The 16872-nt window shown below is 41.7% G+C and overlaps 1 protein-coding gene across 3 annotated transcripts in view; it reads left to right on the plus strand.

Moving 5' to 3' along the window:
* phf21ab (PHD finger protein 21Ab) overlaps positions 1-16872 on the plus strand; it is a 31579-nt gene that overhangs the window by 1410 nt on the left and 13297 nt on the right. For all 3 annotated transcript variants that reach the window (XM_080027950.1, XM_080027952.1, XM_080027951.1), the window contains exons 2-9: positions 5905-5944; positions 7325-7376; positions 7957-8046; positions 8687-8719; positions 9237-9302; positions 11161-11295; positions 12425-12586; positions 16063-16215. In XM_080027950.1, coding sequence (XP_079884076.1) covers positions 7335-7376; positions 7957-8046; positions 8687-8719; positions 9237-9302; positions 11161-11295; positions 12425-12586; positions 16063-16215 — 681 coding nt within the window. In that variant the 5' untranslated portion in view covers positions 5905-5944; positions 7325-7334. The remainder of the gene's footprint in view (positions 1-5904; positions 5945-7324; positions 7377-7956; positions 8047-8686; positions 8720-9236; positions 9303-11160; positions 11296-12424; positions 12587-16062; positions 16216-16872) is intronic.

Genomic DNA, 16872 nt, shown 5'->3' on the forward strand with positions numbered 1-16872 from the left:
AGGTTCATGAAAACTTTGTAATAAGGAAAATAGAATAATACTAAGTCCAGTACTGAAAATACAGTGAAATGAGGAGGTTTCATGTAGGCTAGTGTCACAGGTTGAGAGGTAGATGGGGAGCTTGAGTAATTTAACTTGAATGATAATATAGTAAAGTAAAATTATAATATTTACCGGCCTTTAATCAGACTAAGAAAGTTTAGACTTGGTATTCGTCAGGTGTTGTGAGGATAAAACCTGTTTATAAACCGTTTCTAACAGACGTATAGATTATATTTCAGCTGAGAGCAGATCGACATGTTTATTAATGTATTAAAAGCTTTATTTCATATCGTTACCGCTGTGTGTTTTAGTGAATGTACTTTCTTGGTAACTTTTACACCGATTGATGGACAGATGGATGGATAGATAGATAGATAGATAGATAGATAGATAGATAGATAGATAGATAGATAGATAGATAGATAGATAGATAGATAGATAGATAGATAGATAGATAGATAGATATTTTAGTTCATAGTAGTTATAGAACGTAAATCATAGCTTTTTCTAAACCTGTTGTGTTGAGTTGAGATTTAATTGTGAGAACATTTCTACTTTTACTCCAGTTTCTAGTATTGGAATTTTTAGTACTTTCCTTTTTTTCAAAGTAAACTATGAACAGCTCTTGAAAACATTAAGAGACCAGGGAGAAATGTTGTCAGTAGTTTAGAATAAAACCAAAATGTTCATTCTACTCAAACATATGTCTATAAAGAGTAAAACGAGAGACACTGAACATTTGGAGTGGTCTCTTCATTTATTCCATAGCTGTATGAACAGTTTTGCAGGACTTTTACTTGTATTTTATTATTTTTTTATTTTTTTTAAGATATTTTTTTGTCATTTTTATGCTTTATTGATAGTGTAGAGACAGAGTTGAAATGGGGCAGAGAGGGGAGTGACATGCAGAGAACGACCGCGGGCTGGAATCAAACCCGGGTCCGCTGCTGGCCGAGGCCCATGGGGGGGGGGAACGCCCTACCAACTGAGCTAAGGGCGCCCCCTTTGTATTTGACATTAAATACATATTCTGTTACTATTTACTCTCTTACTCTCTCCTCGTGTTTTGTGTAGGCCTATGATGAGTCATAAAAACCTGAAATAAACCGTTTCTAAGTTTATTACAGTGAAATATTTTCCCACTAACGGGAGGTTGAAGTCTCACTTAGTTTACATTTAAAACCTTTTACACATTCACATGGATTTCATCTCTGAGGCTGAAGTGAAAAGTCGTCTATACTCTCTGTTTGTGTTGTTTTTGTCATGCGGTGAAATGACCTCACTCCATAAGTCAAAATACAGAATTTAAGTTATTTATTATATCAACTACCTCTCTTGTATTTCTGCTGCACAAGTTTCTTTCAGATTGTTGCAGCTGAGTTTTTAAACATTGTCAATCATTTTTTCTTCAGCTGTTTGAGTTAATGGACTTTTTTGGTTGATCAACTGTTGTTGTTTTGAATCTGGATTTTCAGTATTTGGATCAAGAAGTTGGTGACAAAACAAGTTGTGACAGATTTATGAACTGCTGCTGTTTTCTTACGGGCTCGTTTACCGTTACAGTCATTACTCTGTTTTAGAACAGGGGCGACTGTGGCTCAGTTGGTAGAGCGGGTCGGCTGATGATCAAAGGGTTGGAGGTTCGATCCCCGCCCTGCCACCTGTGTCATAGTTGTTGTGTCCTTGGGCAAGACACTTCACCCACCTTGCCTCGTGTGAATGTCGATAGTTAGCCCTCTATCGGTGTATGAATGTGTGTGTGAATGGTAACGTGTAAATGGGAACAGGTCTCCCTTGCAAAAGAGTCTTCGGACTCAATGGGATATACCTGTAGAAATAAAGCTTAAAAAAAAAAAAAAAAAAAAAAGAATTGTACTGTGTTGAGCATTAATCACTCTGGGCCACCATACTAAGGGTTTTTTTCTGCCTTAAATTCATATTGGCAAATTCATATCGTCTGTGGTGAAGTGTGTAGGGCGGTCGTCCACTGGGTTACAGGGTCGGTGGTTCGATCCCCCGTCTCCCCGCCACATGTCCAAGTGTCCCTGGGCAAAGAGACACTGAACCCTTAAATGTCTCCTGATAGTTAGCTTGCACCCTGCGTGGTAGCTGCTGCTGCTATCGGTGTATGAATGTGTGTGTGAATGGGTGAATGTGTACAAAACAATGTAAAGCGCTTTGGGTCTGTGAAAAACCAGGGAAAAGAGCTTTATAAGTGGAGTCTATTTACCATATTTTGATCTTAAGATATCAACTACCTCTCGTATTTTTTGCTGCTGCGAAGGCATGTTCACAAGTTTATTTTAGATTGTTACAGCTGAGTTTTTAAACATTGTAATTTATTTTTTCTACAGCTGTTAGAGTTAATGGACTGTTTGAGGAATTTATACTTTCCCCTAATGTGGTTCTGTTTCTGTTGGGCAGTTGTGAACGTAGCAATCCACTCGTTTGGACTGTGTGTGTGTGTGTGTGTGTGTGTGTGTGTGTGTGTGTGTGTGTGTGTGTGTGTGTGTGTGTCATTTGAACCCTGGTCCATTTGAGTCTTGTTTATGTACATTTGAAGTGATGCTGGATTTTCTTTTGCAAACTCGTCTATTTTTAATTTAATTTTTTAGATTATTAGTTGTCATTTTCAAGCTTTATTAGACAGTACAGAGTTGAAATGGGGAGAGAGAGAGAGAGACATAGCTTTATTAGACAGTACAGAGTTGAAATGGGGAGACAGAGAGAGAGAGAGGGGGGGGGGGATGACCTGCAGTAAAGGTCCACGGGTCGGATTTGAACCCGCGACCACTGCAACGAAGGCCGGAGACAATATGGTACGCGCTCTATCCACTACACCACCGGAGCGCCCGTCTGTTTGTCTTTTTAATGCCTCCAAACCCAAACCTGTGGTGTAGATGTAAATTTGCGTTTGTTGTGTGATTTGATACATAAATCAAATCAAATCAGTTTTATTTGTATAGCCCAATATCACAAATAGACATTTGCCTCAGTGGGCTTTACATTCCATACAGTATGACACACCCTGCCCTTACACCCTTAGCTCGGCTGAGAAAAAACTCCCAGTAAAAACCCTTTATCAGGATAAAAAAAATGTAGAAACCTCAGGGAGAGTGGACAGAGTAAGGGATCCCTCTCCCAGGACGGACATACTGCAATAGATGTCATAAGTAGAGAAAATCACGAAGGAGTTCGAATCATTGACCAGATATTTACATGGTAATACTAAAGTTAAATATGAATAGTGAATAGTGTGGATGCAGGAGGACTTCAGATGCTGGCAGAGGAAGATGTTTTTGGTCAAAGGAGCCTAGATTGTGACTTGCCCTTAGGTGACTGTCCATTCAACATATGATCTCTGCAACATGAACTCAGCTTAACTGTCTCCTGCTGTGGTTCAAACCCAGCTCCTATGGGAAGTTTTGTTTTGAATTTTCTCTTTAATATTTGATCAAATTGTAAATGTATAAAGAAGGCGTCTGACTATAAACATTTTTATTCTTTATCCTTCCTATGTCCTTTTCCAACATACTGTGTGTGTTCATACAGAAATTTTGTTAAACTATTATTTCTAATGGTTGTTTTTTCCTTTAGTTTTTTATTTAAGGCAAGGCAAGGTAAGGCAAGGCAATTTTATTTATAAAGCACATTTCAGGCACAGGGCCACTCAAGGTGCTTCACAGGGTTAAAATCAAATAAAGAATACAAATACAAAAAAAAGGAACAAATTTAAAACATGGATAAAAATACAACATTTAAATAAAAGAATTAAAACATTTTACCAAAAAAAAAAAAAAAGTGTAATTTTAACATGTTCGAAATAATCAATTCAGACCAAACACACTGCAGTTGGTCTCGGCTCATAAAAAGCTTTTATTATATATTTTTATAATTGTGGTGGGGAGTGTTTGTCATATGTATTAACAACTTAACCTTAAAACCCCACTAGATTCAGACATGATAAAGTTACAACAAAGTTAGTGTTATATATGTCAACACTGTGTGCACGGTGTCACCCTGTGAAACTTTTGAGATACACCTAACCAACAAAATTAAAAAGAGTTTACGTTGGAAAGCATCAGTCTAGTTAAATGACTAAACAATGTTTTATAACACTTCATAAATTTTTATCTAAAGATAATTTTTTGGCATTTTTTTATGCTTTTATTAGACAGTGTGTAGAGACAGAGATGAAATGTGTCAGAGAGGGGAATGACATGCAGAGAACGACCCGGGCTGGATTCTAACCCAGGTCTGCTGTGAAGAGGACAGACAGACAGACAGACAGACAGACAGACAGAGAGGGGAATGACATGCAGAGAACGACCCGGGCTGGATTCTAACCCGGGTCTGCTGTGAAGAGGACAGACAGACAGACAGACAGAGAGGGGAATGACATGCAGAGAACGACCCGGGCTGGATTCTAACCCGGGTCTGCTCAGAAGAGGACTGAGAGTCACTTCATACTCATAACTAAGCCTAACTTTAACCTGCTGTTGAATAGAGGAAATGGATCTCGAGAAAAATGCAAAATAAGATTTTAAGAATGAACATTGTGAAGTCAGAAGTATGGAGTAACTTTACGTCAGGTTAACTTGTGAGTCTCAGTCCTCTTCACAGCAGACACGGGTTAGAATCCAGCCCAGGTCGTTCTCTGCATGTCATTCCCCTCTCTGTCTGTCTGTCTGTCTGTCTGTCTGTCTGTCTGTCTGTCTGTCTGTCTGTCTGTCCTCTTCACAGCAGACCCGGGTTAGAATCCAGCCCGGGTCGTTCTCTGCATGTCATTCCCCTCTCTGTCTGTCTGTCTGTCTGTCTGTCTGTCCTCTTCACAGCAGACCCGGGTTAGAATCCAGCCCGGGTCGTTCTCTGCATGTCATTCCCCTGTCTGTCTGTCTGTCTGTCTGTCTGTCTGTCTGTCTCTCTGTCTGTCTGTCTGTCTGTCTGTCTGTCTGTCTGTCTGTCTGTCTGTCTGTCTGTCTGTCTGTCTGTCTGTCCTCTTCACAGCAGACCCGGGTTAGAATCCAGCCCGGGTCGTTCTCTGCATGTCATTCCCCTCTCTGTCTGTCTGTCTGTCTGTCTGTCTGTCCTCTTCACAGCAGACCCGGGTTAGAATCCAGCCCGGGTCGTTCTCTGCATGTCATTCCCCTCTCTGACACATTTCATCTCTGTCTCTACACACTGTCTAATAAAAGCATAAAAAAATGCCACAAAATAATCTTTAAAAAAAATGTTCTGTGCTGTTATAAAACGTTAAGTCATTTAACGAGACTGATGCTTTCCAACGTAAACTCTTGTTTGTTTTGTTTGCAAGCTGAATCTCAAAAGTTTCACTGGTGTGTGTATAAAAGTGTGTGTGTGTGTGTGTGTGTGTGTGTGTGTGTGTGTGTGTGTGTGTGTGTGTGTGTGTGTGTGTGTGTGTGTGTGTGTGTGTGTGTGGCCATACTAACGTCCTATTCTTGCGTCATTCCAAACGACATGGACGTTTTTTTTTAAATTCTTTATTGCTTCTGTATACTTCAGTGTTAACGGTCCGATGAACCTCGCATACACAATGGATGGTTAAGTAGACAGTATGTATACATGTTGAGCATGTAGGAGGGAGGACGTTAGTAGGGCTTTTAGTATGTAGTATATACATGTTGAGTATGTAGGAGGGAAGACGTTAGTAGGGCTTTTAGTATGTAGTATAAACATGTTGAGTATGTAGGAGGGAGGACGTTAGTAGGGCTTTTAGTATGTAGTATAATAGTATATACATGTTGAGTATGTAGGAGGGAGGACGTTAGTAGGGCTTTTACAACACAGTATTTGTGTAACATTTCTTTGTGTATAACGGTGTGTGTTTGTTGTGTGTCACAGGGCAGCACAGAGGGGTGGAGTCAAGTCCCACAGCCAGGTGGTGAGTGAATTTACATTTAATAACATTTGATCCATTTAATTATAAAAATCCCTAAAGGTGTAGTCAGTGATTCTGGAGAACGCTTGTTGTCAAAATCACTTGTTGTCAAAATCAGTGAATATCTCCTCATGATCCACTACCTGTCTGTACTGTGTGAATATCTCCTCATGATCCGCTACCTGTCTGTACTGTGTGAATATCTCCTCATGATCCGCTACCTGTCTGTACTGAGTGTGAGCTGAAATACTGATTTTGACAACAAGCAATCGTCCACCTTTTAAATGGAGACCAAAAGTTATATTTTAGTGTCATAATTATATATAAACTTTAGTTAAACACAGTCTGAAAACATAAATAAAGTTACATGGTCATTTGTAACATGATAGTCTGATAACTATATTATGAATTTATATTTATCTTGTACTTTTTATTATTGCAACAACAATGATGACTGTTTTCAAGTTCCATACAACTTATTTAAAGGGTCAGTGTGTAGTTTAAAGGGTCAGTGTGTAGTTTAAAGGGTCAGTGTGTAGTTTAAAGGGTCACTGTGTAGTTTAAAGGGTCACTGTGTAGTTTCAGAGGAGGGGGCATTTGTTTACATTCACAGAGCCTGCAGTTAGTTTACTAAACATATTTTCTCTACATGTAATTCTTAGTATTGAATAATTCTATCATCATAAATCATAAATTATTTTGAGGAACCTGGAACCAAACATAAGACTAGAATATGTTTGTAAACCAAACTGTGGGCCCTGCTGCTGTAAACAACAACAGTGAAACAGTAACTTTTCAGGAAGCTTTCTAACTTCAAACAGTGTTCCAGGGATCACATTTTCCTGTGAGGAAAGTTTGTTTATTCAGTTATGAGAATAAACCTTAGAAAATGTTTCACTTCTCTGACACACACAAAGTTACACAGTGCAGCTTTAATAATAATGTAATAAAGTTTCTGTGAACTCTGCTTTAAAGGTGCAGTGTGTAATATGACATCATCAAGAAAGTTCTACAAAGTTTTAGAATGCAACACTCCCTGGGTAACCCCAACCCTTTAGAATAATAACAGAAGCTACAGTGGCCTTCAAGGACAAGAACAATTCTAAATTTTAAACAATGCACCTGATGACATTCCAACTATGACACTTTCAAGATGGCGGCACTAGGCCTTGGTCCAAAATATGCAGAAATATGGACATATATGAGACCCTTTCTAAGGGAGAAAATAAAAAAAATTCAGCTGTTATGCACTAAATTAAATGTACTTATGGATATTATAATTACTTTCTACAAAATCTGCTAGGAAATAAAACCCACAATTCTACACACAGCAGCTTTAATTTTTGTGATGAATTGAAAAGTAATTTTTTCTGTTTGTTCCAGCGGCACTTTAATGCTTCAGTTGGATGGTTTTCCTACTGGAGACGGTGTTAAGGTAAGAATCACTTTTCATTTTATAAATAAATATCATATACAGTACATTCTGTTAAAGCTACAGTGTGTAACTTCTGTCGCCCCCATGAGGAATCCTGAGTAATTACAACAACACTGTCGGTGCATCTACATGAGGTAAAGCCTTCAGTGATGGCACATGGATTTTATACCTTCTGCTGTACGTCCAGGTTTTTTCTTAGCAGTAGAATCAACAACTGAAAACATTTCTTGGGATTTTTCTGAGCTCCTGCACCAGTGTCGGGGGGGGGGGGGGTAACGTTTTATTTATATCAAAACGTTACACACTATAGCTTTAATGCATTTATGTTTGTAACTGTGCTGACTGTACGGCGAGACTTTCTTTAACCTTGTCTGACCTTGGTGTGTGTGTGTGTGTGTGTGTGTGTGTGTGTGTGTGTCTGTGTGTGTGTGTCTTTGTTTGTGTGTGTGTGTGTGTGTGTGTGTCTTTGTTTGTGTGTGTCTGTGTGTGTGTGTCTTTGTTTGTGTGTGTGTGTGTGTGTGTGTGTGTGTGTCTTTGTGTGTGTGTGTGTGTGTGTGTGTGTCTGTGTGTGTGTGTGTAGGCTGATCGACCGGCTGGCAGACTGACTGTATCCATGATGGAGTTACAGACGTTACAGGAGGCTCTGAAGGTGGAGATCCAGATTCATCAGGTAACAGTAGTGTGTGTGTGTGATTCTGGAGAACGCTTGTTGTCAAAATCAGTGAATATCTCCTCATGATCCACTACCTGTCTGTACTGTGTGTGAGCTGAGCCTAGGCTCTGTAAACTGGGATGTGAACAAAGAGGCCACCATAGCCAGCAACATGCCAATTTACAAAACCTAGGCACCTTTAAACTTTTTTTATAAGTGGGGGGCACTGTGTAATATGACACCATCAAGAAAGTTCTAGAAAGTTCTAGAATGCAACACTCCCTGGGTAACCCCACCCCTTTAGAATAATAACAGAAGCTACAGTGGCCTTCAAGAACAAGAACAATTCTAAATTCTAAACAATGCACCTGATGACATTCCAAAAACATGGATTCCTCCATAAGACCTGCCTGCTCAATGTACAAAATGTAATATTAATATTTGTAATTCTCCGCTCAGGAGGATAATTCAGATTATTGGCAGAGGTGATTTTACACCAATGAGGACATATTTATGAATGTGGATATTGATTTTAGCTAATAAATTACTTAAAATGTTACACAGTGCCCCTTTAAGGTCCTGGTTGTAGTTCCTACATGTAGCCACCAGGTGTCACTGTGATTTATCATCATTCTGACTGTCTCTTCTTCTTCTACAGAAACTGGTTGCCCAGATGAAGCAGGACCCTCAGGTAAAAACACAACACATGTTCATGAGACTGTAGCCCTGCGTTCCAATCCCAAAACTATCTACTATGTAGTTTGGTAGAATAAAGATTTAGGATGTCCCGATTCTTGTGGCCAGATTTAGTATGGATAGAAATACCCGGATGTCTACTAGATCCGGCCTAGATTTTTAGTGTTTGAAATCAGCATCCTATTTGGGCGATTCTGACCCACAATCCGGTGCGCACCTGAAGTGACGTCACATCGACGGAGCCTCCGTATGAAAACAACCGGGGATGAGACGGATATAAAAGCAAGAGGCAAGATCAAGGAGCCATGTTAGGATGAAATGAATAAGTAAAAGTATGTCCCAATTGTAGCATACTGCATCCTAACTAGATTATTTTTATGGTCGGATGTAGTATGTAGAATAGAGAAAAGAAAGAGGAGGAGATTTGGAACGCAGGTAAACGTTCATCTTAGACTCTCAGACCTTCATGTGTGTTCGGTATCTCAACACTAACTCAGAAACTTGTTTTTCAGAACGCAGATCTGAAGAAGCAACTCCATGAACTACAAGCAAAGATCACAGCTCTCAGTGAGAAACAGGTGAGATAATACACACACACACACACACTCACTCACACACACACACACTCACTCACTCACTCACTCACTCACTCACTCACTCACTCACTCACTCACTCACTCACTCAGGAATGTTCTGTTTTGCCGACCTTAATACGTCACCTTGTGCATTGCTCTGATTGGTCGTAGTTCTATCCAATCACGTGCAGTAGTATTTGAAATGCACGAGTAGGAGCCGCCCCTTGAGTTGGAAATGACTATTGATCGTGGCCAGACCCTCTATCGTTCTAGATATGGGTCTGGATTTCCAGGCTAGGGCATGCCATCAATTAAAGGAAAACTTCACCCATACGGAAGCGGCGTTCTATCATTATAAAATCACTATTATAATATAATAAATTAGGTTTTTCTTCCCTCAGTCTTCCCTCGGTCTTCCCTTGGCCCAGCTGTCCTGTTAATCCTAACATTTTACCATACGTGATGTCACACATGGGAAAATGTAGGGGTTAAACAGTGAGACCATAAAACACTCTTTCTGCCTTTTCTCAGGCTAGGATGAACCGATTTCTAAAATGTTTTGCACATTTATACTACATAGGATCTCAGAGTTCAATACACCTTCATATTCCCACCAGGTGAAGTAGGTCTTTAAATCTAAAATACTGTCAACATTCACACTAGTTGTTACAAAGCTCGATTTGTATTGAGACATGACGTCAGCCGCGCCACGTCAACATGTTTCAAAGTCTCTTCTGATTTTCTGTTTTTTCTAAAACCGTTTGTTGTTGTTTTATTTTTAACATTTTTTTCTATTTGTATCTCCGGCCGACATGTCTCCCGTCAAACCACTTTGATCAGTAAAGTGTAGAACCAGAATAAGTCGTAGTAGAAAACACACTTACAGGCTTTATAAGGTGAAGAGGAAAAATAGAAAGCTTGGTGTGTGTGTGTGTGTGTGTGTGTGTGCGTGTGTGTGTGTGTGTGTGTGTGTGTGTGTGTGTGTGCGCGCGTGTGTGTCTCTACCTGTCTGTACTGTGTGTATGCTGAAAAAAATAATCCAGTGGTAATACACAGCCTAGATTCTGTAAACTGGTATGTAAACAAAGGGGGCCCATTGTAGTTAGCAACATGCTCGTCTACAGAGCCTAGGCTGTGTGTTGACACTGGATTTTTTCACTGCATAATAATTAGAAAGTTGAAGCAGGTGAGATTATGTGTAGATAAACTTGCTGTGTGTGTGTGTGTGTGTGTGTGTGTGTGTGTGTGTGTGTGTGTGTGTGTGTGTGTGTGTGTGTGTCTGTGTGTCTGTGTGTGTGTGTGTGTCTGTGTGTCTGTGTGTGTGTGTGTGTGTGTGAACTTGCTGAAACTTGGTGTTTAGTGTAAAACGACCTTGAAGGAACTTTCTCAGTGAACGAGTCTGAACCGGCAAAATACCTGAAAACTCCACAACAGAAACACTGACAGTCTCCTAACAATGCTTTACCTGCATATCCAGCGTTAATACACAGCCTAGGCTCTGTGAACTGGTGTGTAAACAGAGGGCCCACCGTAGCCTACAGTATACCCCTCTGTTACTGGTGGAGTCAATGGTTAGGAGGAACTTTTAAAATATTTCTGAAACAGTCTAATTTTCCCTCTGATGATCATAAATTACATGTAACAGCAAAACGAGACCATCAGTGCAAAGAATGCCCTTTTTTATATAGTTTTTCTTAATGCCTTTGTCATGGGTATACGCTCACCCAGGAACAACAGCTGGCGTGGTATAAACACTACCGCTTTTGTCCAAAGGGGGCCGCTAGAATGAACACACACTGAAAGTCCCTCCTTTAACCCTTTAACCCCCGTTATGCTTTTCTTCTTCTTCTTCTTCTTGTAGAAAAAGGTGGTAGAGCAGCTGAGGAAGGAGCTGCTGGTGAAACAGGAGCCGGAGACCAAACTGCAACTCAACACTCAGCCACCAGGGGGAGACAGCATCAAGCAGGCCGGGCTCATTCCAGGAGTCCTACAACAGGTAAGAGGGACAGACAGACAGACAGACAGACAGAGAGATGGAGAGAGACAGACAGACAGACAGACAGACAGACAGACAGACAGACAGAGAGATGGAGAGAGATGGACAGACAGACAGACAGACAGACAGAGGGAGGGAGGGAGAGATGGATGGAGAGAGAGAGAGACAGCATCAAGCAGGCTGGGCTCATTCCAGGAGTCCTACAACAGGTAAGAGGGAGAGAGAGAGATGGAGAGAGAGAGAGAGGGAGAGAGAGACAGAGAGATGGAGAGAGATACAGACAGACAGACAGACAGACAGACAGACAGAGAGAGAGAGAGAGAGAGGGAGGGATGGAGAGAGAGAGACAGCATCAAGCAGGCCGGGCTCATTCCAGGGGTCCTACAACAGGTAAGAGGGAGAGAGAGAGATGGAGAGAGAGAGAGAGGGAGAGAGAGACAGAGAGATGGAGAGAGATACAGACAGACAGACAGACAGACAGACAGAGAGAGAGAGAGAGGGAGGGAGGGAGGGATGGAGAGAGAGAGACAGCATCAAGCAGGCCGGGCTCATTCCAGGAGTCCTACAACAGGTAAGAGGGAGAGATGGAGAGAGAGACAGGGAGGGAGGGAGAGAGAGAGAGATGGAGAGAGAGACAGACAGACAGAGGGAGAGAGAGAGGGGGAGACAGCATCAAACAGGCCGGGCTCATTCCAGGGGTCCGACAACAGGTAAGAGGGAGAGATGGAGAGAGAGAGAGGGAGAGACAGACAGAGGTGGGCAGAGTAGCCAAAAAATTTACTCAAGTAAAAGTAAGTTACTTTAAGATTATAATTACTCTAGTAGAAGTAAAAGTACTCATAAAAATCATTCCTCAAGTAAGAGTAAAAAAGTATGCAGTGAAAATACTACTCAAGTACTCAAGAGTACAAGTAGGCCTACTGAATTACTCCGGAGTAACACAAACGGTACAAAATAGACATGAACAAAATATAAAACAGCAATGTTCAAATAAAGATATTTTAAATAACATCCTTTAAAATGAAACAATAAATAAGGTTTTTAAAAATAAAATGAATAACCCTTGAACAAAAACAATAATACATTAATACATGAATTGTATTTGACTCAAACTTTATTGTTCCTTCAGACTCTGACGGTGACGAAGACTCTTCCTCTGGTGCTGAAGGCTGCCCAGCGCCCGGCAACCGTGGCCATGGTAACCACCGCCATGGTAACCAACACCAAAACAGACCAATCACCAATCAGCCTGGTGGAGCCGGTGAGACTGCTGTCCAAGAACGCCATGGTGGTACGTTCAGGAACATAAAGGCTGAAAGACCTTCTTAACCGATTTGTGCTGCCAAAACCTAGTCCAGGGAACAAAATAGCACCATGCAGTAAAATACGCATTATGCTTTAAAGCTGGGGTGGAGGATTTGGGGAGAAAATGGCAGTTGGGATAGAGATTTGAATCCAAATACCTCAACGGCTCCATTTGTTCTCTTTGGTCCCTCCCCTATGGTCCCTCCCTGACACGCTCTACACCAACAAAGTCGTGCCAAAGTGAATGGACAGTCCCAACAGCCAATAAGAACAGAGATTCGGAGCCTCGCCCTGATTGGTCAAAGTGTACAGCTCATGTTAACTTTGACCAATCAGAAATCATATACCCCAGCTTTAATCAGCGTTAATGGCAGTTACCACTTCAACGCTGACAGCACTATTGATATCAAAGCGGTCTTGATAAACACAGTACCCCCCCGGCCCATTCCCCAGTGTAGTGGCTATCTATCTATTAGTGTAATGCTGCGTCCACACCAAACGCAAAAATTTGCGTTGCTCCGCGCCAACCGCGTGATAATCACCGCGGGACCTCATATTCATCTTCAAATATTCATCTCACGCGAATGAGCCGCGCGAGAAGAGTTTGCAAAGTGACCGCTCCGAACGCCCCAAACGCGTTTGGTGTGGACGCAGCATAACAGCGTCCTGTGGCTGTTGGTTTTGTCTCTGGTGCAGAATGCCACCGGCCCCGAGCAGCCAATCAAAGTCCCTCAGTTTGTTGTTCCTCCTAGACTGACAGCTCGGCCGGCCCACCAGCAGCAGGTCTGTTAAGCCCCGCCTACAAACCCCTAACTCCTCCCCTTTCCCCTAAAGACCAGCTGGGTAAAGGTCTACCTGGGCTGAGACTGTTGGCCACAAGCTGCAACACATACATTTTGTCTGGTTCTCCCTTTAAAGGGCTGTTTGAGGGTTAACACTAGGTTTTAAGGACAGGCCTTTTAAAGGGCTGTTTGAGGGTTAACACTAGGTTTTAAGGACAGGCCTTTAAAGGGCTGTTTGAGGGTTAACACTAGGTTTTAAGGACAGGCCTTTTAAAGGGCTGTTTGAGGGTTAACACTAGGTTTTAAGGACAGGCCTTTAAAGGGCTGTTTGAGGGTTAACACTAGGTTTTAAGGACAGGCCTTTTAAAGGGCTGTTTGAGGGTTAACACTAGGTTTTAAGGACAGGCCTTTTAAAGAGCTGTTTGAGGGTTAACACTAGGTTTTAAGGACTTTAAAGGGCTGTTTGAGGGTTAACACTAGGTTTTAAGGACAGGCCTTTAAAGGGCTGTTTGAGGGTTAACACTAGGTTTTAAGGACAGGCCTTTAAAGGGCTGTTTGAGGGTTAACACTAGGTTTCAAGGTTCAGGTATAAACTATGTCTCTAAACGTTTGCGGCGGTTCTGAATTTCCTCGTGTGACTTGCTGGAACTTCTATTATTGCAGAGAACGGCCCGGGCTGCCCCTCTATTCCTCTGGAATTTTGAACATGTTAAAATAATTTGCATGGCAAGTCGTCACCATGTCTCCAACCCTACTCAGTTTAGTTTCCGGGACTTAGAAAGTGCTAGAAATGTGGGACAACCTTGTGAGGGGTTAGTGATGCGCGGCGACTTTGCCGGCAAATTTTGAGATCCGTGCAACATTCACAAACGTCTCGTAAGTACCGATCAAGTGAAAATATTCGCTCATTTGCATATTTTCTCGCAATCTTGTGTCGCCAACTAGTCTCAGCCCAGTGAGAAAGAGCCTTCAAACCCCTAACTCCTCCCCTTTCCTTAAGCCCAGCAGTGCACCGAAGCAAACACACACACACACACACGCACACGCACACGCACACACACACACACACACACGCCTGGCACCGTGGCACTAAAACAATGTTTGCTTAACGCTGCCTCTACTCACCTCTTCTCCTCCCGTTGTGCTTTGTTTATGATTTACCTACTGATCCTGTTAACTGGTTTTATTTCAAGGTGTGTGTGTGTGTGTGTGTGTGTGTGTGTGTGTGTGTGTGTGTGTGTGTGTGTGTGTGTGTTTCTGTGTGTGTGTGTGTGTGTGTGAGATTTTGTGTGTGTGTGTTTGATTGTGTATGTGTGTGTGTGCTTGTGTGGGTGGATGAGTGTGAGTGTTTATAATTGAGTGTGTGTTATAATTGAATGTGTGTGTGTGTGTGAGTGTTTATAATTGAATGTGTGTGTGTGTGTGTGTGTGTGTGTGTGTGTGTGTGTGTGTGTGTGTGTGTGTGTGTGTGTGTGTGTGTGTGTGTGTAATTGAGTGTGTGGTAATTGAATGTGTGTGTGTGTGTGTGTGTGTGTGTGTGTGGTAATTGAGTGTGTGTGTGTGTGTGTGTATTTTTTCCTGCAGCTTGGTTGTGTTCCTGGCTGTCGTTGTGTTTTAACCCTTTAAACTGAAACATGTTGGTGACAGTTTAACTGAAGCCACAGCGAGCTCTGAATAACAGACATCATTTACATACAGTAGCACATCTCACAGAATTAAGATTCACCAAACAAGTATAAATATAAGCAGTAGCTTTTAAGGCAAGACAAGGCAAGTTTATTTCTATAGCACAATTCAAACACAAGGCCACTCAAAGTGCTTTACAGGGGCAAGATTAAAATCCATAAAACACATTAGAAGACATTTAAAAGCGAATGAAAAGAAGTAAAACATTTAAATTAAATTAAAAGTACAGGTTAAAATGGAAACAGAAAAGTCTTCAGACTCGATTTAAAAGAACTGAGGGTTGCAGCAGACCTCAAGTTTTCTGGGAGTTTGTTCCAGATATTTGGTGCATAAAAACTAAAAGCTGCTTCTCCTCGTTTAGTCCTAACTCTGGAGACTGTAAGTAAACCTGTCCCAGACGACCTAAGGGCTTGGACGGTTCATAACGTATCAGCAGATCAGTGATGTATTTTGGCCCTAAACCATTTAGTGTTTTATAAACCAACATCAGTATTTTGAAATCAATTCTTTGAGTGACAGGAAGCCAGTGTAAAGACCTCAGAACTGGGGTAATGTGATCCACTTTTTTGGTCCTAGTGAGGACTTTAATAGTAGCACTTGAATCTGTGTTTTGTTTACTGCTTTGTAAACGTATGTTTCCAATCTCCCACTGAGTTCACCGTGGTAGAAGTTGAAGTAGAGAGATATTCACTGATTTTGACAAAGTGATTTTGACAACAAGCGTTCTCCAGAATCACTGACTGCACCTTTTAAGACTTGACGGCAGCAGTGTATAGTAATAGTAATACTAGACTATTGTTGATCTAACGCTTACTGTAGTTTGTATTGTTTTATTATATCTAGCAAACAGAAATTAGGACTTTTGGCTTAGTTATAATAATAGTACTAGTATAATCAGTATGACATTCTCAGAGCTCGTTACCCTGCATGCATTGTGTCTTGGCATATTTCTGTGCTTTGCTCTGATTGGCTGTGTGATGTGTGATGTCATCAGGTCAGGCCAAAGCCGGCGACGCCCACAAACGTCCCGATCGCCCCGGCCCCGCCCCCTCCCATGATGGCCGCCCCCCAGCTGCTACAGAGACCCGTCATGCTAGCTACCAAGCTAACGTCCTCTTCACTGCCATCCAACGCACCCATTCACCAGGTACGTGTGTGTGTGTGTGTGTGTGTGTGTGTGTGTGTGTGTGTGTGTGTGTGTGTGTGTGTGTGTGTGTGTGTGTGTGTGTGTGTGTGTGTGTGTGTGTGTGTGTGTGTGTGTGTGTGTGTGTGTGTGTGTGTGTGTGTGTGTGTGTGTGTTCGTGTTCGTGTGTGTGTTCGTGTTCGTGTGTGTGTGTGTGTCCGTTTAATCTTTATTTAAAGCTACAGTGCGTAACTTCTGTCGCCCCCATGAGTAATTCTGAGTAAGTATAACAAGACTGTCGGTGCACACTGCCTTTCAACACCCTCAATGACAATGTTTGTACTGTCCTAAATTGATTAATAAATAATTGAATGTCGGGGCGCTCCGTTGGCGTAGTGGATAGAGCGCGTACCATATTGGCTCTGGCCTTTGTTGCAGTGGTCGCGGGTTCAAATCCGACCCGTGGACCTTTACTGCAGGTCATCTCTCCCTCTCTCTCTCTCTCTCTCTCTCTCTCTCTCTCTCTCTCTCTCTCTCTCTCTCTCTCTCTCTCTCTCTCTCTCTCTCTCTCTCTCTCTCTCTCTCTCTCTGTCTCCCCATTTCAACTCTGTTTTATCTAATAAAGCTTGAAAATTACAAATTAAAATAATAAATAATAATAATCTAATGTAATGTAATGTC

Source organism: Ammodytes marinus, assembly GCF_949987685.1.
Source record: "Ammodytes marinus genome assembly, chromosome: 5".
NCBI classification, from domain to species: Eukaryota; Metazoa; Chordata; class Actinopteri; order Uranoscopiformes; family Ammodytidae; genus Ammodytes; species Ammodytes marinus.